General features: G+C 37.9%; 1 protein-coding gene across 4 annotated transcripts in view; it reads left to right on the top strand.

Annotated features, from left to right (window-relative positions):
- The window catches only part of MAGI3 (membrane associated guanylate kinase, WW and PDZ domain containing 3), a 286,949-nt gene that overhangs the window by 150,366 nt on the left and 109,692 nt on the right, over positions 1–26,891 (top strand). For all 4 annotated transcript variants that reach the window (XM_054554014.2, XM_024231941.3, XM_024231944.3 and 1 more), the window contains exon 2: positions 9,000–9,116. In XM_054554014.2, coding sequence (XP_054409989.1) covers positions 9,000–9,116 — 117 coding nt within the window. The remainder of the gene's footprint in view (positions 1–8,999; positions 9,117–26,891) is intronic.

Raw genomic sequence — 26,891 nt, 5'->3', positions numbered from 1 at the left:
ATGCAATAGCATTTTCTTCTGGGGCACCACCTCTTTTTCTTTACATCTCAGATCCTTGGCCATGTGTCTGACAGTTTTTTAGAGAAATGATTGTTATTTGTAAATACATCATACACAGAAGCACTTGCTTTTTTAAGCAAATAAAAATCATAAAAACAAAAAAATGTCCACAGCATGATGGGTTTTAGTTATACATAATTTGAATATAAGGGAACAATTTTGATGTTGCATTAATATGGAATTCTACATGTGATAAACAGTGTTAGACTTTTAGGAATATATATTTTTAGTTTCGTAGAGCTCATGGATTTTCCAGATATATAGGCTACTTAAGCCAAAGAGTTGTTTCTCTAGCTATGATTATAATTCTTCTGATTATAAATGCATTAAAAAATAATAAAGGAAGGATGAAGAGGAGGAATGTAAGAAGTAAGAAAGGAGGGGAGAGAGAAAAGTAAACCTTTCTGGGCATGTGTAAGGAAACCAGCAGGCTTGACCTTCAAATGCCAGTGATATGTAGGACCCAGGGCAACAGATGAAATCTGAGCAATATATTTGTGATGCCCCCTTCCAGGAACCTATGGAAAGTGGACACTCCCATTTTAACGTTTACTATTGCCATAATTCGTAATATAGACGAAGAATGTGACCTTTGTTAGCAGGAGCCTTTCTTGTGACTGCTGAGGTGGTGGCTCTATTATGTAGAAGATAATAACATTGCTTCATTGCTTTAGTCTGTTTCTTCAAACTGTAACTCGAAAAACTGACTAGTCTTAAAAATCGAAATGGCTCAAGAGACTCCCAGAGTATTTAATGCTTTTCACACTTGGGACTGGAGAGGAATTTAAATATATAAATTATTTTAAAAATCCATTAAGTTCCTGCTTGCCTGTAATGAGAGTGGCATACTTAGAGAAATGTGTAGATATAAACCTTCTGAGTTTAAAACCTTGGATATATTCTTTTAAGTAGAAGACAGATTAGAAATAATGAGAAAGCATTTGAACACAGATGTGGAATATAGAGGTGACCAGAAAGAATATGTTGATAGTTGTTAGCTTATGGGAATTGCAAAGGGTTTTAGTGTCAGACCTGAGTTAGTGGATGTTCTTTTAAATTATTGTTACAAGGTTCTGCGTAACCTACTGGTCTTATGGAACTCTTATCTCAGATTGTGTGGACTCTTCCTCACTTTCTAAGAGCCAGCAACACTGGATTTCTCTCAGTTCCTCTAACCACTGTGTTCTTCCCCAGCTCAAGTAAGTGCTGTCGCATATCTTGTTTCCTCCACCAACATTTCCCCAATGCCCTTTTTGCCTTGCTGGCTCCTATTTATTTTTCAGGTTTCGGCTACAATGGCACTTAGTGAAGTCTTCTCATAACTCCCAGATTTAGGATCTAAGTTGTAAATTCCCACAATACTCTGTACGGTAGTCCCCCCGCTCCTTATTCTTGGGGGATATGTCCCAAGACCCCCAGCGGATGCCGGAAACCATGGATTGTACCGGATCCTGTATATACTATGTTTTTTGATCTAATAACCCAGACAGCTACTAAGATAGCTACTGAGTAACTAATGTGTGGGTAGCATGTATGGCATAGATACAGGGATGACACAGCAGGACAAAGGGATGACTCACATCCCAGGCGGGATGGAACAGGACGGTATGGGAGTTCATTGCAGCACTCAGAATGGTGTGCAATCTAAAACTCATTAATTGTTTATGTCTGGAATTTTCCGTTTAATACTTTCAGACCAAGGCTGACTGTGGGTAACTGAAACCGTGGAACACAAAACGTCAGATAAAGAGGAACTCCTGTACTTCTCTTTTCTAATGTTTCCACGTTTGAAATTTCTTCTTCAATGTTTATCTTCCCTGCAAGACTTTAAGTTCCCTTTGGGCTCACTCTCATTCACTGCGTTTAGCCCTAAGTACCTACTCCTCAGAACTCATAAATGACTAGACTGTGTCGTGGAAAAGTAGGCTTTTATGAAACAGGAAACCTGTACTCTATAAGCTCATGCAAAAGAAGAAATTCATCAAAAGGGACCGTGTCTCTTACACACACACATACATACGTGTGTGCACACATACACACACACAGAAAGAGAGAAAGAGAGGGAGAGAGAGAAAGAAACAGGGATACTCTAGGACAGCGCTTACAATGTTTACAGTGTAGGCTCTGAAGACAGATTGACTGTGTTCACATCCCAGGTCTGTCACTTACTAGCAGTGTAACCTTGGCCAAGTTACTTGACTTCTCAATACTTTAGCTTCTTACCTATAAAATGGGAATAATAATAACACCTACTTCAAAGGTTATCATGAGGAGTGAGTTAAAACATATAGCATATACTATAATAAACATAATTAATATGTATATAATAATGATAATAATTCTAAAATAACAGCGCTAGTCATCAGCATTTCCATTTCTTGTTCTTGTCTCATTCCTGTGCCTCTTCCACAGAAGGAAGGGTTTTTGGCTTTTCCTGCTGTAGACTTGTTATACCCAATGGTGCCAGAAGATAATCGATTCAAATGGTTAGCTTAGCCTTATTTTATATTTCCATCCAGATACCATTTTGTGAATATGTTTTAAAATGTTAATAAATAAAGAATAGAATTTGATGAATTGACATATAAACTATAATTAAAACCTACTTTAAAGACTCGTAGAGCTTGCTGCTTTAATGAAGAATTGAAGAAATTGAAGAATTTATTTTAGTGTTTTGACAGAGCCAAAATAAAATCAGTTTCATTGTTGAAGAAACACAGTTTAACATAAAGTTGTAGATAGACTATTAAAGAGTGTTGTATCAGTTAAGTGAGTACTGTCTTCTAAAATTTCATGTATTCAAGGATGGAGAGGGTCAAATGAATAGTTAAAAATACAAATTAAGGCCAGGCATGGTGGCTCATGCCTGTAATCCCAGCCAGCACTTTGGGAGTCTGAGGCAGGCAGATCACTTGAGCTCAGGAGTTTGACACTAGTCTGGGCAACATGACAAAACCCTGTCTCTACCAAAAATACAAAAATTAACCTGGCCTGGTGGCGTGTGCCTGTGGTCCCAGCTACTTGGGAGGCTGAGGTGGGAGGATTGCTGGAGCCCCCGAGGTGGAGGTTGCAGTGAGCCGAGATCGCACCTCTGCATTCCAGCCTGGTTGACAGAGTGAGACCCCATCTAAAAAAAAAAAAAAAAAAAAAAAATTAAACTGATTCACGTATTCTATTTTCTAGGTACACACTAAATCTATAAAAACTAAACTAAATCAATAAAAATAAACCATGGCCTTGGCCTTTAGATAGCTGACAGTTTATGTTTAACAATGTATATGGTATTTTTGAACAGCTTTTGTGCTGTAGAATGAATATGTTTTACTATGAAATGTATAGATACTGATTATCTAGGAAAGCATTGTAAATACTTTTATTTTTACAAAGAAGTAGACACTTTGATTTATTATTTTTTTTAGGGATCCCCTTCCTTGAGCCAGGGAGCCAGTCTGGCATTAGACTAATCTCACCACTTTCATGGAGCCTTCCCTTACTGCTATAGATCTCATGAGGTAGAAGAAGTAATAAGATGGACTGCTATTCTGAGTCTTGGTCTAATGGAAAAGGACTAGTTTGTAACATTGGTTATGTGTTGATGTGGTTGTATTGAACAGTTTATTGGGGAAGTCACCAAGTTGTCTTACAGACATCATTGTAAAGAAGAGAACTGAAACATGGTTATGCCCATCCTTTGCCTTTAAAGAAAACAGATATTTGCAAGATTATAGCATCTATGACTGTGATTTCAAGGCTAGAGAGTTCTAAAAGAAAAATTATTAGAAGAAATTCTTATAGGTGTACAAAATGCCCTGAACAGCTCAGGTTTCTTAAAGGATGTGCATGATTAATAGATGAAGGGAGCACATAATCATCACACAGTTATACAGTGCTAAGACTTTAAGAAATAAACATTTAAGAATTTTCTTTTCAAAAGCCAAAATTTAAAAGGAACTAAGATGCCTCAGAGTGCACAAAGAGCTTTTAAGGTTGTGTTTGGAGCAAGAGCAACAAGAGGGAAGAGATAGCTCACTGTCTGAAGAAGATATTCGTAATGTCTGTTTACAGGTAAAAATCAGACCTATACAATTCTTACTTTGCTTCTATAATCCTGCAATAGCAGAAATCCTTTTCCTATAGTAAAAGGCAAAACAAACAACCTGAAACAGAGGAAATTAAACAAGCAAACAAAAAATATGAGAAGATGGAGTATCATTCACTTTAAATGAATTTAAATTTTCAAGAGTGAAATGTATTGCCTCCCAGGAGTTGACGGACTCAGGTATAATCTTAGGGTTATTGTCACATTATTTTTTTAAAATACACAGTTTTTGTTGTTGTTGTTGTTGTTGTTGTTGTTTTTACAAAATCACTGAGAATATGGAGTAAATACTTGGAGACAAGAGAGAGACAAATGTCTCAGTTTCCAAAAAGGAATAAAGTATATTGCAAAAACCCAAGACTAATTCCCTACTTTAAACTGTGGTGAAATTTGAAGAGATTGTAAAAAAAATGAAATATTGTGTTTAGAAGAGAATGGGATGATCACCATGAATCAATATGAATTTATAAGAATAAGACATGCCAAACTGACCTCATTTTTTTTTTTTTTGCTTTATTTTGAGTTTATAATTGCTATTGGATTAGAGAATAGTAAAGACATGTTGTATCTTGACTTTCGCCAAGTGGTTGACAGTGTTTCCTTAACTATCCTTGTGGAAACATGATGAAATTAGATTGTAATTAGATTGATTTACAGCTGCTTGCCTGGCCATTCCCATGCCAGCATGCCCAGCGTTTAGTTAAATAATAGTTACTTTATATACTGGTTCCTTACAGAGAACTGGTGGTGAACATTAATTTGCATATATTCAGAAAGTATGGATTTGTAGTTACGAGTTTTTTTTAAGGATTTGTATGTTGAAACTTGAGTACCTGGATTTATTCATATGATTGAGGTTTCTGTTAGGGACTTTTTTCCAACCAAGCTGTATTTGTAAGATATATAAATCTGTTTTTAATTTACATGTGTAACCTTGACTTGTAAATTACTTAGAAGTCAAGGCGTAATATTAGCATTTAGAGCAAAGTCTGGCTATGTTAAGAATGCTAACGTTATGAAGAATCTTTTCTTTGTTCAGTAACAACTATATTAAGCTCACTTGGATGTTTTTCATACCCTTGAAATGTCATTCCTGTGCACTATCCCTAAACAAAAGGCAGATGTTCATATACAACTTGATAATACAGATATATTCAGCAGTGTCTTTCTGAGTTAATGTGTCTGTTGGCCTTCTGGTAATCCCACAGTCAGCTGCCTGTTCAAGATATTTACATATTTTTTTAAAAAATACAAATTCCCTGGAATCATATCAAAGAGAGAACCATATATTTTGTCCCCTTAGGAAGTTCTTTTGGCAGTCCATGATGACTGCTACATCCAATATATTTTTAAATTAATTGTTACTTTTAGAGAATGTAAGCTCGTAGTTAACTTATTAAACTTTCATAATTGATATTTCTTTGATGCTTGTAATATTTTGTCTCTAGCCTCAAAAAAGTGTGATGACTTTTTTGAATACTTGCAGATGTTTACATAAAATATCACAATTATTTATTTATTTGTTTATTTTTGAGACAGAGTCTCACTCTGTTGCCCAGGCTGAAGTGCAGCGGCACGATCTTGTCTCACTGCGACCTCTGCCTCCCAGGTTCAAGCGATTCTCCTGCCTCAGCCTCTGGAGTATCTGGGATTACAGGCACGTACCACCACACCCTGCTAATTTTTGTATTTTTAGTAGAGATGGGGTTTAATCATGTTGGCTAGGCTGGTCTTGATCTCCTGACCTCAAGTAATCCAACTGCCTTGGCCTCCCAAAGTGCTGGGATTACAGGCATGAGCCACCTCACCCAGCCAAAATATCAAACTTAACAAAATTGTCCCTCACACTTTTCTTTGCAACTGTTCATCTCAATGTTACATCCAGAATCCCAGTAGAAATGAAGGGTGAAAAACAGAGTGCAATTCCAGCCTTGGCCTCTCAGTCTTAAGATCTTGTAGGCCCTTAAAACAAGAATTGAGGCCGGGCACGGTGGCTCATGCCTGTAATCCTAGCACTTTGGGAGGCCAAGGTGGGCGGATCATGAGGTCAGGAAATCGAGACCAACCTGGCTAATAAGGTGAAGCCCCGTCTCTACTAAAAATTACAAAAAATTAGCCAGGCATGGTGGCGGGCGCCTGTAGTCCCAGCTACTCGGGACGCCGAGGCAGTTGGATTACTTGAGGTCAGGAGATCGAGACCAGCCTAGCCAACATGATTAAACCCCGTCTCTACTAAAAATACAAAAATTAGCAGGGTGTGGTGGTACGTGCCTGTAATCCCAGCTACTCCAGAGGCTGAGGCAGGAGAATCGCTTGAACCTGGGAGGCGTGAACCCTGGAGGCGGAGCTTGCAGTGAGCCAAGATTGCGCCACTGCACTCCAGTCTGGGCGACAGTGAGACTCCATCTAAAAAAAAAAAAAAAAAAAAAAAAAAAGAATTGAGTTGTTTCAATTACTTTGCCTTAAGAGACCCATTATGCTGTATTTATGATTTTATTGTGGCTTTGTCCTTAATTATATCTAATTTAATGGTTGTTATTTTATAGATTAAAATGCAGTCTGAGTTTTTAGCATCTTATAGTTATCCTTGTAGGTTATACCATATCTGACAGTAAAGCTTCAAATTTAAAAAAAAAGGAAATCATCAGTTAATAAAACAAAGTATTGAGTCAGATTGTCTTTTTAAATTATTCATGTATTATCTTTTATCCAAATTAAGTCTTTTTCTGAAAATATGTTGTATAGCAGATTTTTAGATGTCGGAGCCTACATTATGTTATTTTTAAGTGGGTGAAAAAACGATGCATTCTCTGTCCATTCAAAAACCCTAACCAAACTTCCCAAATATCACAAAACACCTTTAGACAACTATATAGCAATCTACCAAAACTTTTGTATAACATTTACAAAACATTTGAGACATCTCTTACCTGATTTTAAAAATACTTAATGAATTCATTGTTTGGTATATTTTTGTTCAATAAGCAATGAGACTATACAGTATTGATTATAAATTAGCATTTTATTCTGTCCAGTGATGAATAGTATACGGTACTATTCTGTATTATAAATTTAAAAAATGAAATAATATTATTTTTATCTAAATAAGGCTTGGGTTAGTGGGATCCCTAAATGCTTAATAGAAACAACCTCTGGGACCAGAGATTCTTCTGTGTTCATCCTGGTAAATATCTTTCAGGTTTATTAAAATCACAAAGGCTCCCCCTTGCTCAGCATCTATTTTTGGCAAGACAAAAGAAGGACTTTTTAGGGTTTGTGTTTATTAGTTTAGGATCTGAATATGTTTGCTGAACTTTTGACACACACTGATTTCCTGCTTATATTAACACCGTCTTGCATAGGTTATGTTCATTTATACATATGAGAAGAGCAAAAGAGGGAATTGGAAATGTAATATTGTGGCATAATAGTTTAAAAATTAGTTGATCAATAGTATTTGGTTTATCTAAACTTGTCATAAGTGCGTTACTCTAAATAAAAGAGTATACTTTAATCAACTGTTGTTATTCAATAAAATAATCTGTTTTGCCTTAGCATTGATTTTTTCTAATTATCTGAAGCCTTGTCTAATGAACAATGGTTTGGACTGCTTGAAGTTTCATTTTAAGTTCAACCCTTACTATAAATTCAATGCTATCAGATTTCTGCAATCCTGTTTTTTCTGCTTAATATTTCTTTGAGAGCCCTTATATCTGTCTATTTATTTCCCATTTACCCCACAAATAATAGAAAATTTTTGACTTTCTTAATTATTCACATTGTATCTGGGAGTCAAGCAAGTGGACAGAAAATGCCTGTTCAATCTAGTGATAGGCAGAAGACCCTAAGGCAGGACCAGTTTGGCCTTTTCGAAGATCAGAAAGATGGCCAAGAATAGGTGGAGCAGTGTTTGACAGTGGGGAGAGTGACCAAATTAGGATCAGAGATGGCTGGAGCCAGAACATGTAGGGTCTTCTAGTCCCTGTTCAGGATTTTAGATTTTGTTGCAAGTACAAGATATCTTGGGGGACCCTAAACAGAGTAGTAATTATCAGATTTATGTTTTAAATCTCACTCTGGCTTCTAAGTGGTAGACGGCAGGAAGGAGACAAGAATAGATGCTGATTAGAAGGCTGGGACAGAATTCCAGATGAGGAATCAGTGGTGGCTTAGATTAGGGTGGTGGCAAATGAAATGAAGAAAAGTCAAATATGTCTTGGAAGTAGAACCGACAAAAGTTGCTAATGTGTTGGATCTGGATGGATAGAAGTGAAAAGGAGAAATCAAGGATGACTTCTAGATTTCGAGATTGTTTTGCAAGTTGATGGTGCCTTCTACAATAGGGAAAATGTTGGGGAGTAAACATTGGGAGCAGATGGAATTAAAAGTTCTGTTTTGGCTATCTGAAACTTGAGGTGCTTATTTGACTTCCAAATATATCTGCAGTATATATGCATCAGTTTGATGAGTTTAGAGCTTGGCAGAGGTAGATCAAGGATGGATACATGATATGAATGTGGAAGTTATCATTATATAGATAGTATTTAAAGCCATGGGACTAAATGAAATTACTCTGAATATTTTTGTCACCTTCTCTGACCTGTACCTTCTCCCTCCCTTACCATGTAAAATTATTCCCACATTGTATTGCAGGTACATATTTTAATTATAGTACCTATAAATAATTTGGTGTTCTTTTCTTTTTAGTAAAATTCTCTGATTTCTTTATCCTGTTTATAGCTAACTGGTTTAAGAGTATTCAGTTACTAGCTTCTATATTTAAGTGAACGTCTAAAAATTATGCATTTATTTTCTGTTTTTTTTTTTGTCTTTGCTCCAGGCAAAGTCATTAATAAAGATTTGCGGCATTACCTAAGTCTTCAGTTTCAAAAAGGATCAATTGACCACAAACTGCAGCAAGTGATCAGAGATAATCTCTACTTGAGAACCATTCCATGTAAGTATGTGATGGAATAAAAGAACTGAAGCAGAAATGTCCTTTCTTAACTAATTAAACATCTACAGATAGTTTGATGGAGTATTTCACATGAAATTGTGAAGACTAAGTTGGGAAACAAGAATGAAACAAAAATTGGATAAGAAGAAAAATTTTCAAAGAACTTGAGAGGTTTTGTTTTTAAAAGTAGAAAAATGGAAAAACTGGGCCAGGTGCAGTGGCTCACACCTATAATCCCAGCACTTTGGGAGGCCGAGGTGGGTGGACTTGAGGTCAGAAGTTCGAGACCAGCCTGGTCAACATGGTGAAACCTCGTCTCTACTAAAAATACAAAAATTAGCTGAGTGTGGTGGCAGGCACCTATAATCCCAGCTACTTGGGAGACTGAGGCAGGAGAATCGCTTGAACCCAGGAAGAGGAGGTTGCAGTGAGCCAAGGTCATGCCACTGCACTCCAGCCTGGGTGACAGAGCGATACTCTGTCTAAAAAAAAAAAAAAGGCCGGGCGCGGTGGCTCAGGCCTGTAATCCCACACTTTGGGAGGCTGAGGCGGGCGGATCACGAGGTCAGGAGATCGAGACCATCTTGGCTAACACTGTGAAACCCCGTCTCTACTAAAAACACACAAAAAAGATTAGCCAGGCGCGGTGGCAGGTGCCTGTAATCCCAGCTACTCAGGAGGCTGAGGCAGGAGAATGGCGTGAACCTGCGAGGCGGAGCTTGCAGTGAGCCAAGATAGCACCACTGCAGTCTGGCCTGGATGAAAGAGCGAGATTCCGTCTCAAAAAAAAAAGTAGAAAGTAGAAAAACTGGAAGATTCTATATTGTGACTTTTAAAAAGTGATGACTAGAATTTAAGATTATATAATCCCAGCACTTTGGGAGGCTGAGGTGGGCAGATACCTGAGGTCAGGAGTTTGAGACTAGCCTGGCCGACATGGTGAAACCCCATCTCTGCTAGAAATACAAAAATTAGCCGAGCATGGTGGCGCCTGTAATCCCAGCTACTTGGGAGGCTGAGGCAGGAGAATCGCTTGAACCTAGGAGGTGGAGATTGCAGTGAGCCGAGATCATGCCGTTGCACTCCAGCCTGGGCAACAAGAGCAAGACCCTCAACTCAAAAAAAAAAGAAAAAAAACGAAAAAAAAAATATATATATATTTACATGTTGTTAACTAGATTTTATTCCTGTAAATCAATGTGTAAAGCCTTATGCAGTAAGAAGACTTTTTAGCTCCCAGTGCCTTGCATACCAAGAACAAGTATTTTATTAGAACTTTATTTTAAAATAATTTTAAAATCTGCCCCTTCCCCAACAAGAAAAAAAAAAAAAAAAAGAAGAAGGAAAGGGACTCTCTCTTACTTGGAATAATTTTTTTTTCCCTCCCTCCGTGGCTTCTTCCCTTCCTCCCTTGACTATGTAGTGGCAAAGAGCTAAGTGAAATTGAATTCAAAATCTTTACTCTAGCATCTTACTGGCTACTTTACTTGGGCAAGTTACTTAGTGTTCCTGATCCTCAGAAACTCTATATATAGAATTAGAATAACAAGACTTACCTCATATAGCTGTTACTAGGATTTAAAATGACAGCATGTATGTAAACTGCTTGGCCTAGAGAGGTACTCAAGCAGTGTTTGTCCCCTTCCCCCATTCTAACTGGATCTCCTGCCTCTCATTTCACCTCAATTCAATCAGTTTTTAAAGTGCACATTTCTCAGCACTATAGGAAAGGGAAAAGAATTTAAAAATAAAGTGGACATCTGATTCTTGTCCAAAATCTATAGTTTATCCTTCAAAGATTTCTACTGACAAATAAAGTTCAGACTCTTTAGCATCGCATAAAATATTTTTTGATTTTTAATTGTAGCTGCAGATCATAACTTCTGCCTTTATTTCAATTTGTATTTGCCTGATGTGTCTTTGTCCATCTTGTTATTCTTAAAGTCTCTGAATCTCTGTTTTACAAATAGTTCTGGACTTTACTCAGTAGCTAGTGTGAAACTTTTTAAATTTTTATTGATGTGATCAATATCTTTAGCCTCAGTCTGTCATGGTTTTTATATTTACCATATATAAGCCTTTTGTATGAAAAGGCTTTCACTATGTAGTCATTTTATTTGATCTCTTTTTAGGAAGGTTTGTAGGGATCTTTTTTTTAATGGTTACCTTGATACCTTTATATAATAATCTTTGTTCCTCCCTCCCTATTTTTTTGCTTCTGTCTCTACTATGAGTAATATTAAAATTACTTAGTCATCTCTTCTTTTTCCTTCCTTCTCTCCCATCATCTGACTTGAAGTAATATCTTTTTATTCCTACGAAATATAAGGTAATCAGTAAGTGTATTCCACTTTGCATGTGCTTTTCTCATTCTTACCCTACTTTTTTTGATAGTTGGGCTGTTGTTCTATGTTGGCTAAGCAAATAGCCATTACATTACTGTACTTTCCTCCTTTATAATTATCATTTATCTTTTATTCTGTGGGTAAATACATATTTAATATAACCAACAATCCTTATGTTGTTATTTTTCACTAATTGTAATTGTCTAAAGCTTTTTCTTTACTCAATTTCCCAGCAAAGGCTCACAGGATCATCTTAGGAGTTTGTTTGTGGCCTTTATACTTTGATGTTTGTTTGGATGGATATAAAATTTTTGACTCATTTTCATTCCTTGACTATCTGAAATATATTAGTCAACTAACTGTTTTTGGCATAAAGCATTGCTCTTAAAGAGTTTGGTAGCAATCTAATTTTCATTCCCTTGTAAGTAACTTGATATTTTGCCTGCATGGGATGTCTCATTTTTAGTTTCATAGCTCTACAGCTTCCTCTTCCCTTGTTAAAACAAGATAATAAAGATATGTACTTGTACTTTCTAAGATAGGTCTTTTTTTTCTACTGCCCTCTGCCACTTTCACTTGAGTTTTTCTTTTAATTTTATTGTTCCAGTTTTGCAGTTTCCTCAGTGTGAGGTTTTTATCCTAGAAGGGAGCTAAAATTTATTTTGTTTCACTTCACAGGGTCCAAGCAACTGTAGCCCTTTTAGATCTCAACAGGCCCTCTTAACTTACACACAAATTGAAGTGTCCAAAGCTCCCTCTAGGAATCTAGACACAATGACACATCAGTAGTAGGTAGCATACTGAAGGGTCACATGTGGTCTCTAAATATACTTTCCTAAAAAGTTTGAGGTCTCCTTGGAGATAGTTCTGATTCTAGGTCTGGTACAAGCAAAGTACAAGATGAGCTTTGGAGCATATAAGTGTATCAGAAAGTATATACTGCTTAAAACATTATAGAGACATATCAGAAGGACATAGAAGCCACCTAGAAGGGGTGCTTGATACTTACTCCAAAAATCTGAAACAATTTGAGCAACAACGTTGAAAAAAGAGGGCACTTCTATTATTGTCAGATATTGAGCTGTAGGTGGAACAGGACTATGATTCCTGAGAGAAGAAGAAAGGAGACCACACGCAGAGGAATCCTATAATTTCCTCAACTTTCTACTTAGAGGCACTTTCTGAACCACAGCACAAGGAGGGAGAGCCCAGGCAGAGTACAGTGGACTCTGAGTTGAAGGGACAGAAATCTGAGTTCAAGAAGCCTGAGGTATCTGGAATTTGCAGAACAGAATGTCACAGAGGAGAGAGCTATGTAGAAAAAGAGCTCAAGCAATCTGTAAAGGCACCCCCTTGACTCTGTGGCTGAATACTAAGCTGAGAATATGTAGGACCAGACTCTTCAAGGTTAGACCAAAAAGTCTCTCGGAGTTTTAAGTTTAACAATTCCCAGAGCTTACCCAGGGCCAGGAGACATTTGAGTTCTAATCAGCTTGGTGGAAGAATCCCATAAGGGTCCTCCCTTACTAGCAGGGCTAAAATAGTCGGATAAAGCTCCTCTAGGCCTGCTTTAACAAAGCTTAATTAAGCAAGACCCCAAAGGATCAAGTGAATGTGCATACAACTTAACTTCTAGCAAAAAAGGAAGAAAGAAGGAAAGAAGTAAATCAACACTCTTTAAAGAAAGACAGTGTCCAGGCTCAGTGGCTCACGCCTGTAATCCCAGCACTTTGGGAGGCTGAGGCAGGCAGATCATGATGTTAAGAGATCGAGACCATCCTGGCCTACATGGTGAAACCCCATCTCTACTAAAAATACAAAAATTAGCCAGGCGTGGTGGCAGGTGCCTGTAGTCCCAGCTACTTGGGAGGCTGAGGCAGGAGAATTGCTTGAACCTGGGAAGTGGAGGTTGCAGTGAGCCGAGATTGTGCCACTGCACTCCAGCCTGGTGACAGAGCGAGACTCCGTCTCAAACAAACAAAAAAACAGAAAGACAACAAAATGGAAACATTGTGTAACAAAATATTCAAAATGTCCAGCATCTAATAAAAAATTACTAGACCTGCAAAAAGCAGGAAAATGTGACCCATAATCAAAAGCAAACTCAGCTGATAGAAAAAAGAAACAGAAATGACACATGATGGCATTACTATACCAGGAGTTTTAGTTATTAGAAATATGCTCAAGGATTTAAAGAACAGTATCAATATAATGAAGAGAAAAATTATATATAAATATTCGTGTGTGTGTGTGTGTGTGTGTGTTTGAATGAAGTGGAACCTTAAAAATTCACTGAATGGACTCAACAGGAGATTCAAAACTGGAGAAGAGATCAGTGAACCTGAACACATAGCAATATAAACTAATGAAACTGAAGCACAGAGAAGAAAATGACTGAAAAAGTGATCTTTTTTTTTTTTTTTTTTTGAGCAACCAGATGACAATGGGGAGGGGAGAGATTTCTACTTCTGCAATGAAGTACCAGTACCATAACTAGTACTAGATTTACCCTTTTGTAATAAAGAACTAGAAATTGGACGAGGAATATGTAACAGCTGTTTTCAGACGTTGAAATACAGGCAGAACAGGATTATGATGCATTTACATTTACCCATGGCAAACTATCAAGCCAAAGTGGAGGAAGGAGAAAAAAAAGAAATAGGGACTGAAATTTTTCCAAATTTGATGAAAATAATAAGTGCACAGATCTAAGAAGCTCAATAGATCCCAAGCAGAAGAAACGTGAAGAAAACCATATCAAAGGACATCATAATTAGATTATAAAAAACCATTGATAAAAAGAAAATGATGCTGGGTATGCTGGCATGTGCCTGTAATCTCAACACAGCAGGAAGCTGAGGTGGGAGGATCACTTGAGCCAGGAGTTCAAGTCCAGCCTGGGCAACATAGTGAGACCCCATCTCTAAATAAAGTGAAATAAAATAAAAATTTTTGAAAAAGAAAATGCAAAATACAGAAAAAAAAAGATAAATTACATGCAAGGGAAAAAAGAATGACTGCAGTATCCACAGAAACAGCATAAGCCAGAGTCCATCAAATAACATCTTTAACATGCTGCAAGGAAAAAAAAATGCCAACCTGGATTTCTATGTACAACAAAAATATCCTTCAAAAATGAAAGAGAAATAAAGAATTTTCAGACAAAAAAAAAAAAGGTGAAAGTTTTCGGCAGCAGATGTACACTAAGAAATAGTAAAGATTGGACAAAATGCACAAACAACAAACAAAATGAAATGTTAAAGGAAATTGTTCAGGTAGAAGGGAAATGATACCAGAGCAATAGAACCGAAAGGAAAATAGACAACTTTATAATTACAGTTCAAGATTTCAACATCCTCTTTTAGTAATTAATTTTAAAATTAAGTAAAAAATCAGTAAGGTAATAGAAAACATGAACAGCATTTTCAACCAGCTTGGCCTAGTTACTATTTATTAGAAGATGCCACCCAACAGCAGCAGAATACACATGCTTTCCTAGTGCAGATGATACATTTACAAATATAGACCATATTCTGCACCACAAAACAAGAACTGATAAATTTAAGAGGATTTAGACTTAAATCATATACAACATGTTATCTGGCCATCATGAAATTAAATTAGAAATTGTTAACGATGGTGGGAGGATTGCTTGAGGCCAGGAGTTTGAGACCAGCCTGGGCAACATACCAGGACCCCATCTCTACAAAAAAAAATTTTTTAATGAGGCAGGCAAGGTGGCACATACCTGTAGTCCTAGCTACTTGAGAGGCTGAGGCGGGAGGATCCCTTGAGCCCAGGAGTTTGAGGCTATAGTGAGCTATAATCATGTCAGGAGTGAGACCCTGTCTCTTAAAAAAAAAAAAGAGAGAAAGAAATTACTAACAGAAAGATATTCAGAAATTAATAATTAATAGCACACTTCTAAATAAACTGTGAGTTGAATAAATCACAAAGGAGATTACAAAATATTACACATATCAACCAACAAATTGAAATGTATCAAACACAATATATGAAAATTTGTAGAATGTAGCTAGAGTAGTATTTAAATGGAAACTTAACAGTGTTAGATACTTATATTAGAAAATAATGAAGATTTCAAATTAGTGATCTAAACTTCTACCTTAAGAATCTTAAAAAGAAGGAGGAAAATACTTATTTTAAGTAGAAGGAAGAAAATAATAAAGAGTAGAAACCAGTGCAATAGAAAATAGAAAAAAATCAATGAAATCCAAAGCTCGTTCTTTGAGATCAATAAAAGTGATAAACCTCTAGCTAGACTGCTTAGGAAGAAATTAAGCACAAATTAATGCTATTTGGAGGCCGGGTGCAGTGGCTCATGCCTGTAATCCCAGTGCTTTGGGAGGCTGAAGCAGGACGATTGCTTGAGTCCAGGAGTTTGAGACAAGCCTGGGCAAATAGTGAGACTCTGTCACTACAAAAGAAAACAATATCAGGAATGAGAGAGGTGACATCACTGAAAATCCTATAGATGTTAAGTGTGTAAGTGTATGATAAAGAATTTTTTTTTTTTTTTTGAGACAGTCTCACTCTGTCACCCAGGTCCTGGAATTCATTGATGTGATTATAGCTCAACTTCCATTTCTTCCATCTCTTGGGCTCAAGTTATCCTCTTGCCTCAACCTCCTTAGTTACTGGAACTACAGATGTGTGCCACCATGCCCAGCTAATTTTTATTTTTATTTTTATTAGAGACGAGGTCTTGCTGTGTTGCCTAGGCTGGTCTCAAACTCTTGAGCTCAAGTGATCCTCTGGCCTTGGCCTCCCAAAGTGTTGGAATTACAGACGTGAGACCCCACACCCGGCCTAATAAGGAATATTCTGAATAACTTTATGCCAATAAACTCAACAACTTAGATGAAATGGACAAATTCTTTAGAAGACAAAAACTACCAATGCTCACTCATGAAGAAATAGATGAGCTGAAAAATCCTCTATCTATTACAGAAATTGAATTTTAGTTTTTAACTTTCCTATAAAGAAAACTTTAGAGGAGAGGGGTAGGCACCATCTCTGCTGTTTGGTCGACTCAGCCATTCCAGCATGCGGGCTTTGGAGAGTCCAAAAGTTTCAGACAAGGGAGGGTCCCCCCAGCAGCACAACACAGTGGCTTTGCCAGATCATGACCAGACTGCTGCTTTAAGCAGCCTGGATCACTTCCTCCTCACTGGGCAGGGCCTCCCAGCTGGGCCCTCCAGCCATGCCCACTAGCACATACTATGGACAGAGCTCTGATCTCTCCCTGGGATGGAGTGCCCTGGGGAGGGGAGGGCTGCCACCTGGGTTGGATGGATGACTCAACCGTTCCAGCCTGCAGGCTTTGGAGAGTCCAAGCTGACGGGCAGAAGCGGTTCTCCACCAGGACACAGTTGTTTTGTTGAGGCGTGGCCAGACTGTTTCTTTAAGCGGGACTCCGATCCACTCCTCATCTCAGCTGATCCTCCCAGCTGGCTCTTCCCAGCCAGGGCCTCCAGCCACCACCCATGTTCTATGGAACTGACAGAGCTCCAATTTCTCCCTGGGACAGAGTGCCTGAGGGGCGGGCAAGCTGCCACCTTGGCCATTTGGGCTCGTCAACGGGTCCATCCTGTAGGCCTTGGAGAGCCCAGACCAATAGGGAGCTGAAGGGATCCCCAACACAACACAACTCCTTTACCAAAAAGCAGCCACACTGATGCCATTCGTCCTGACTGGGTGAGACCACCTAACTGGAGTATCCAGCCACCTCCTACAGGTACGTTCGGGCTGGCAGTAGGTCAGTACCCACCCGGGACAGAGCTTCCAGAGGAAGCAGCAAGCTGCCATCTTTGCTGTTTTGCAGCCTTCACTGGCGATACCTCCAGGTACAGGAAGAACCAAGGCAACTAGGGTCTGGAGCAGACCCCCCAGCATGCTGCATCAGCCCTGCAGTAGAGTGGCCAGACTGTTAAAAGAAAAACAAACAAATAAACAGAAAACAACAACAAAGAAAAATCACAAAAACCCCATCCAAAGATCAGCAACCTCAAAGATCAAAGGTACATAAGCCCACAATGATGAGAAAGAATCAATGCAAAAAAAGCTGAAAACTCAAAAAGCTAGAGTGCCCCCTCTCCTCCAAATGACCACAACACTTCTCCAGCAAGGTCTCAGAACCAGGCTAAGGCTGAGATGGCTGAAATGACAGAAGTAGGCTTTAGAAGATGGTTAATAATGAACTTCACTGAGCTAAAGGAGCACATTGTAACCCAATGCAAAGAAGCTAAGAATCATCATAGAACAGTACAGGAGCTGACAGTCAAAGCCATTTTAGAGAGGAACATAACCCCCTGTTATAGCTGAAAACACACTACAAGAACTTCGCAATGCAATCACAAGTATTAATAGCAGAATAAACCAAGTGGGGAAAAGAACCTAAGCTGGAAGACTGGCTTTCTGAATTAAGACAGGCAGACAAGAATAAAGAAAAAAGAATGAAAATGAATGAACAAAACCTCTGAGAAATCGGGGATTATATAAAGAGACCAAATCTACGACTGACTGGGGTACCTGAAAATGATGGGGAGAATGGAACCAAGTTGGAAAACATACTTCAGGATATCATCAAGGAGAAGTTCCTCAACCTAGCAAGATAGGCCAAGCCAACATTCAAATTCAGGAAATGCAGAGAACCCCAGTAAGATACTCCATGAGAATATCATCCCCAAGACAATTCATAATCAGATTCTCTAAGGTTGAAATGAAAGAAAAAATGTTAAGCACAGCCAGAGAGAAAGGCCAGGTCACATACAAAGGGAAGCCACCAGATAAAAACAGTGGACCTCTCAGCGGAAACCCTGCAAGCCAGAAGAGATTGGGGCCAGTAGTCAACATTACCAACCCAGAATTTCATATCTGACCAAACCAAGCTTCATAAGCAAAGGAGAATTAATATCCTTTACAGACAAGCAAATGCTAAGGGAATTCATTACAGCTAGACCTGCCTTGCAAAAGCACCTGAAGGAAACACTAAATATGAAAAGCAAAAACCATCATTACCAGCCACTACAAAAACACGCTGTGGTGCACAGACCAGTGACATTATGAAGCAACCACCATAAACAAGTCTGCAAAATAACCAGCTAGCATCATGATGACAGGATCAAATCCACACATAACCATGCTATCCTTAAATATAAATGGGCTAAATGCCCCAATTAAAAGACACAGAATAGCAAGCTGTATAAAGAGTCAAGATCCATCAATATACTGTCTTCAAGAGACCCATCTCACATGCAAAGACACACATAGGCTCAAAATAAAGGGATGGAGGAAAATTTATCAAGCCAATGGAAAAAAGCAATTCTAGTTTCAGACAAAATAGACTTTAACCAACAGACTTTAAAATGGACTTTAAACTAACAAAGATCAAAAAAGTCAAAGAAGGGCATTACATAATGGTAAAGGGTTCAATTCAACAATAAGAGCCAACTACCCTAAATATATATGCTGCCAATACAGCACCCAGATTCATAAAGTTCTTTTTTTTTTTTTTTTTTTGAGAGGGAGTCTCACTCTGTCGCCCAGGCTGAAGTGCAGTGGTGCGATCTTGGCTCACTGCAGCCTCTGCCTCCTGGGTTCAAGCAGTTCTCCTGCTTCAGCCTCCTGAATAGCTGGGACTATAAGTGCCCACCACCACACCTGGCTAATTTTTTGTATTTTTTTAGTAGAGACAGAGTTTCCCCATGTTGGCCAGGCTGGTCTCGAATTCCTGACCTCAAGTGGTCTACTCATCTTGGCCTCCCAAAGTCCTGTGATTACAGGCATGAGCCACTGTGGCTGTCCATAAAGCAAGTTCTTAGGGACCTTCAAATAGACTTAGACTCCCACACAATAATCGTGGGAGACTTTAACTCCCACTGACAGTAGTAGGCAGATCATTGAGATGGAAAATTAACAAAGATATTCAGGACCTGAACTCAGCTCTGGATCAAGAGGACCCGATAGTTATCTACAGAACTCTCCACTCCAAAACAACAGAATATACGTTCTTCTCATCACTGCATGGCACTTAGTCTAAAACTGATCACATAATCGGAAGTAAAACACTCCTCAGCAAATGCAAAAGAACTGAAATCATAACAATCTCTCAGACCACAGTGCAATCAAATTAGAAATCAAGATTAAGAAATTCACTCAAAAATTAGTTGAGTATGGTGGCACACACCTGTAGTCCTAGCTACTCAGGGGGCTGAGGCAGGCGAATCACTTGAACCTGGGAGGCGGAGGTTGCAGTGAGCTGAGATTGCGCCAGTGCACTCCTGCCTGAGTCACAGAGTGAGACTCCATCTTAAAAAACAAACAAAAAAACAAAAACAAACAAAAAACAATAAAACAAAAAAAGAAAGGAAAGAAAGAAAGAAGTTCACTTAAAACCATACAACTACATGGAAACTGAACAACCTGCTCTTGCATGATTCTTGGGTAAATAATGAAATTAAGACAGAAATCAAGAAGTTCTTTGAAACCAATCAGAACAAAAAGACAACACATCAGAATCTCTGAGATACAGCTAAAGCAGTGTTAAGAGGGAAATTTATAGTACTAAATGTCCACATCAAAAGGCTAGAAAGATCTCAAGTTAACAACCTAACATCACAACTAAAAGAACTAGAGAACCAAGAGCAAACAAACCCCAAAGCTAGAAGACAAGAAATAACCAAGATCAGAGCTGGACTGAAGGAGATAGAGACATGAAAAACCCTTCAAAAAATCAACAAATCCAGGAGCTGGTTTTTGAAAAAAATAATAAAATAGACTGCTAGCTAGATTAATAAACAAGAAAAGAGAGAAGATTCAAACAAACACAATCAGAAATGATAAGGGGAAATACCACCACTGACCCCACAGAAATACAAACAACCATCAGAGAATACTATAAACACTTCTATGCAAATAAACTAGAAAATCTAGAATAAAATGGATAAATTCCTGGACATATACACCCTGTCAAGGCTGAACCAGGAAGAAGTTGATTCCCTGAAGAGACCAATAGCCAATTCTGAAATTGAGGCAGTAATAAATAGCCTACCAATCCAAAAAAGCCCAGGACCAGATGGATATACAGCTGAATTCTACCAGAGGTACAAAGAGGAGCTGGTACCATTTCTTCTGAAGCTATTCCAAACAATTGAAAAGGAGGAACTCCTCCCTAACCATTTTATGAGGCCAGCATCATCCTGATACCAAAACCTGGCAGAGATACAACAAAAAAAGAAAACTTCAGGCCAGTATCCCTAATGAACATCAATGCAAAAACCCTCAGTAAAATACTGGCAAACCAAATCCAACAGTACATCAAAAAGCTTATCCACCACAATCAAGTCAGCTTCATCCCCAGGATGCAAGGCTGGTTCAACATACACAAATCAATAAATGTAATTCACCACATAAATAGAACTAAAGACAAAAACCACATGATTATCTCAATAGATGCAGAAAAGGCCTTCAATAAAATTCAACAACTCTTCATGTTAAAAATTCTCAATAAATTAAATATTGAAGAAACATATCTCAAAATAATAAGAGCCATTTATGACAGACCCACAGCCAATATCATACTGAATGGGCAAAAGCTGGAACCATTCCCCTTGAAAACCAGCACAAGACAAGGATGCCCTCTTTCACCACTCCTATTCAATATAGTTTTGGAAGTTCTGACCAGGGCGATCAAGAAAAAGAAAGCAAGCAAGCATATTCATATAGGAAGAGGAAGTCAAACTATCCCAGTTTGCCGATGACATGATCTCCTATATCTAGAAAATTCCACCGTTTCTGCCCGAAAGCTTCTTAAACTGATAGGCAACTTCAGCAAAATCTCAGGGTACAAAATCAATGTGCAAAAATTGCTAGCATTACTATATATCAACAACAGGCAAGCTGAGAGCCAAAATCCAGAATGAACTCCCATTCACAATTGCCACAAAAAAGAATAAAATACCTAGGAATACAGCTAACAAGGGAAGTGAATGACCTCTTTAAGGAGAACTACAAACGACTGCTCAAAGAAATCAGAGATGATGATGGCTGGGCGTGGTGGCTCATGCCCGTAATCCCAGCACTTTGGGAGGCCAAGGCGGGCAAATCACGAGGTCAGGAGATTCAGACCATCCTGGCTAACACGGTGAAACCCCGTCTCTACTAAAACAAAAAAATTAGCCGGGCGTGGTGGCGGGTGCCTATAGTCCCAGCTATTCAGGAGGCTGAGGCAGGAGAATGGTGTGAACCCGGTAGGTGGAGCTTGCAGTGAGCTGAGATCGCGCCACTGCACTGTAGCCTGGGAGACCGCGAGACTCCGTCTCAAAAAAAAAGAAATCAGAGATGATGACACAAACAAATGGAAAAACATTCCATACTTATGAATAGGAAGAATCAGTATCATCAAAATGGCCATACTGCCCAAAGTAATTTATAGATTCAGTGGTATTCCCATTAAACTATCATTGACATTCTTCACAGAATTAGAAAAAAACTATTTTAAAATTCATTTGGAACAGAAAATCAAATGTTCTCACTTATAATTGAGAGCTGAATGATGAGAACACATGGACACATGGTGGGGAACAACACACACTGGGGCCTGTTGGAGGGTTGGGGGTGGGAGGAAGGACAGCATCAGTAAGAATAGCTAATGAATGCTGGGCTTAATATGTAGGTGATAGGATGATCTGTGCAGCTAATTACCATGGCACACGTTTATGTAACAAACCTGCACAACTGTGCATGTACCCCTGAACTTAAAAGTTGGAAAAAAGAAAACTTTAGGCCCAGGTGATACTGGTAAATTGTTCTGAATACTTAAGAAAGAAATAATAGCAATTCTACACAAACTCTTCTAGAAAATAGTGGAGGGAACATTTCCCAACCCATTCTGTGTTGTGAACATGATTCTGATTCTAAAATCAGACAAAAATATTAAAAGAAAATGTTAGGCTAAAATTTTTCTTGAATGTAGACTCAAAAATTCTTAACAGTATTTTAGCAAGTCAATATATATAGCAATATGTAAAAGGATAATACATTATGATCAAGTGGAGTTCGTTTCAGGAATGCCAAGTTGGTATAACATTTGAAAATTAATATAGTAATATTAGAAAACAAAAACCAATTAATCTTTTCAATAGATGCAGAAAAATTATTTGGCAAAATTCAACTCCCATTTATGACAGAATCTCTCGGAAAACTAGTCTGCCATTTATTACCCGTTGCCTCTTGGCTATAAATCTACTTTTTTGCCTGCTTGTGATACTGTAACATTTGTCTCCTGTCCATTGGCATAGTGTTAAGCTTTCAATAGAGGGCACAGAAAGGATACTGGAGAAAGAAGAGAGTTCTTTTCCTGGTTCCAGTGTATCTTTTTCTTTTTGCTCCTGCTATCCAAAAAGACACCCAGCAAGTTTCAGCAGTACCATAGCAGTCAGCTTCCCAGTGACAAGTTCAGTGGCACACCTGCAGGAGACTTCCCTACAGCAAGTTCAGCAACACCCTCATAGGTGATTTCATGAGTACCAGCAGTGCACCAGCTGACTTCTTAGCAGTTTCCTGGTGAATTCTGTGACATCCCATTTGGTCCCCCAGTTTTCAGCAACATCCTCTGAGAACCAGTTTTCCTATGGGTTTCTGGCAAGTCCAGCCAATGTCTTAGCTGGTTTTCTATTTACAAACCTCACTCACCACCATAGGTAGCTTGCTGGCGAATTTCACTGATACCCCGTGCAGTTTCCTGCCTGTTAAATCCCTGACCCACTAACTGTGAACTAGCTCTGTCCTCAGGCAACCCAGGAAAATTCCCCACCATCCAGTGGGCTGTTACCATACCCTCTTCAATGAGGTCTGAATCCCAGACCTTGGGAGAGTCCCTCCCTTCCAAGTTTGTTCCTTATTTAAATATTCTCCCTCATATCAGCTTTAGGGTGATATTCTTTAGAGTCCTCGTTTATTCCTACTTAGTTAATTCCCTGTAAACAGTTAACAATTCTATATATTAAACTGTCTCTGTTCAGATTGCCATGTGGTTTCTCTCTCTTCTCTGGATCTTGATACAGAATTAGTACTAGTAGTGCTCCCAGGAGACAGAACCTCTAAGAAGGGATTTCAGAATTGATTTTGGTTGTCTTGGCTGATCTTACGTGGAGTGCCAAGTTTCTTCCAACGAGAGGTGGGATGCTGATAATTCATGAGAAGCCATGGCATCACAATTTAATTACAGTATCACCTATGGTTGATTGTGAAGAAATGACAAATGAACCCAGTACCTTGAGAGCCCAAATGACTGCTGCACTTGACTGTTATGGCAGTAGTTATGGCTATGAACACTGTAGTTTAGGATGGATTCTCCTGTGTGGCAAGCGCTTACGGAGAGAAACTGGCAAGATAAAATCAAATGGTTTACTATTGTTATTATTATGAACTAATAAAATAAGATTTTGTTACTATTTTTCAATTATCTCTACTTGATACAGATGTTTGACAATAGAAAAACTTAAAAGAAGGAGACATTGGTTAGGCATGTTGGCTCACACCTGTAGTCTCAGCACTTTGGGATGCTGAGGCGGAAGGAACTTTTGAAGCCAGGAGTTCAAGATCATCCTGGGCAACATAGCAAGACTGCACCTCTAAAATGAATGAATGAATGGAAGCATTAACACAAAATAAATACCAAATAAAAATCATTTAAAATTTGAAAGATAATCACATACATATTTAGTATTTGAATTTTTCATACCTAAAATTGTATTTAGTTATTTAGTTATTTATTTTTGATTGATTTATTTGTTTTTGAGACAGAGTCTTGCTCTGTTGCCCAGGCTAGAGTACAGTGGCACGATCTCAGCTCACTGCAACCTCCACCTCCCAGGTTCAAGTGATTCTCCTGCCTCAGCCTCCTGATTAGCTGGGATTACAGCTACTGGTGGCGTGCACCACCATGCCCTGCAAATTTTTGTATTTTTAGTAGAGATGGGGTTTCACCATGTTGGCCAGGCTGGTCTCAAACTCCTGACCTCAGGTGATCTGCCCGCCTCAGCCTCCCAAAGTGCTGGGATTACAGGTGTGAGCCACCGAGCCCAACCCTAAAATGAAATTTTAAAGCACAAAGTATCAATTGTTTTATCTGATGGTCTTGATCTTTGTTTGGTGATAAATATGCCAGAAAAAAATGTATTTCATTTTGCACTGACATTCATCAAATTATTAAGAATGTATCCAAAAACATCCTCATATCGGGCATTACAAAGTATGTTGTTTCATGTAATCTCGTTTTCTTTTTTAATTGTGAAAGCATTTTGTCTGCTTCTCCTGATTTTGATTTTGCCATTGAAATCTATTAAATATATTGCTTTTATTTCAGAATTTAGATCCGGTTCTTATTTCGTGTTGGAATGTTCCACAACAGCATTCACTTTCCCTGCATTTTTTGTGTTAAATATTTACAAAGCACTGAAGCTTGTAACAAATAATCAGTGAAAAATGCCAGAAAATATTATTGGATAGTATTCAAATAACCTAACATTTAGATTTCCGAGCATGGTTAACAGCATTACACAGAGTTGTGTGTTGAAACTGCCAATTTAAGGACTTACTTAGCCTCCAAACTTGTTATTTCTTGGAACTCAACTCGTAGGATTTATATGAAGTATAATATGCATATCATCTTATTAGTATTGTTTTATGTAAGAAAGACCCACCACTAGCAGACATGGCCATGAGCACACACTTGTGGGAACAGCTGCAAGTAAGACTGACTTGAGTATATTGTGACTGCTACTCTCCCACAAGCTTCTGTCCTGGTTCCTGGAAATATCAACCTTAACCTTTGATTCTGCCTTTCAGTGTTTCCTGCTCTTGCTTTCAGTTGGTATCAGCTGATTTCTTTAAGCCAGATGTCTCTATGTCAAATTGTTAAACTTTAGTTTGTGCAGGAGAATTAGAACTTTTTTTGTCATTTTTCCTATCAACTGATTTGTTGTACGATTTAGAGAAAACAAATTACCCAAGAAACTCCAGAAAGAATTCCTACTTAGAAACAGTAACATAAATCAACTGCAGCTCTCATATATTGCAGGTGGGAATGCAAAGACATCTACTTTGGAAAATAATGTGATGTTTTCTTATCAAATTAAACATACACTTAACCATAATACCTAGTAATTTCACTCCTAGGTATTAACTCAACATACATTTAAATATATGTCTACCCAAAGTCATGTAAGTTAATAGCAGCTTTATTTATTATAGCCCAAATGTGGAAACAACCCAAATTTCCATCATTGGTGAATGGATAATTAATTTTGGTATATCCATACAGTGGAATACCAATTGAATAAAACAAGACAAAAGATCAATGAGGAAACAGAGGACTTGAACAATACAAGACCAAATGGACCTAACGGACATACAGAACATTTCATCCAATAACAGCAGAATATACACTCTTATCAAGCATGCATGGAAGATTCTCTATGATAAACCACATTAGACCACAAAACAAGTCTTAATAAATTTAAGATTTAAATTATGCAAAGTATCTTTTCTGACTATAGTGGAATGAAACTAAAATTAATTAGCAGAAAGAAAACAGGAAAATTTGCAAATACATGGAAAGTAAACAGTGTGTTCTTAAACAACCAGTGGATCATGAGAGAATTTAGGAAATACCTGGAGATACAAAAAGATACAACATACTAAAACTTATGGAATATAGTAAAAGCATTACTAAGAGGGAAGTTTATAGCAGTAAACAGATTAAAAGAGAAGAAAAATCTCAAGTCACCAACCTAATATTATACCTTAAGGAATTAGACAAATAAGAATGAACTAAATCCAAAGTCAGCACAAAGAAGGAAATAATAAAGACTAGAGCAGAGATAAACTGAATAGAAAACATTAAAAAAAAAAAAAGAAAAAAATCAATCAAACCAGGAATTGTTTTTTTTAAAAAAGAAAATCACTAAAATTGATAAACCCTTACTTAGATTAAGAAAAAAAGACTTAAATTTCTAAAATAAAAAATGAAAAAGGAGATATTATAACTGATGTCACAGAAATGAAAAGAATTATAAAGACTACTGTAGTGAAAAGTTAGATGCCCACAAACTGGATGATCTAGAACAAATGCATAAAGTTTTAGAAATATAAACCTACCAAGACTGAATCATAAAGAAATAAAAAATCTGAAAAGACCTATAATGAGTGTGGAGATTAAAGCAGTAATCAAAAACCTCCCAACAAAGAAAAGCCCAGGACCAGGTGGGTCCCCTGGAGAATTCTACCAAACAGTTAATACCAGTCCTTCTCAAATTCTTCCAATGAACGGAAGAGAAAGGGACACTCTCAAACTCATTTAAACTCATTACCCTGATAACAAAACCAAAGACACAATAAAGGAGAA

This window comes from Pongo abelii, chromosome 1 (genome assembly GCF_028885655.2).
Source record: "Pongo abelii isolate AG06213 chromosome 1, NHGRI_mPonAbe1-v2.0_pri, whole genome shotgun sequence".
Classification (NCBI taxonomy): domain Eukaryota; kingdom Metazoa; phylum Chordata; class Mammalia; order Primates; family Hominidae; genus Pongo; species Pongo abelii.
The sequence above is the reverse complement of the archived record's forward strand: the minus strand, read 5'-3'. Positions and strand labels throughout refer to the sequence as shown.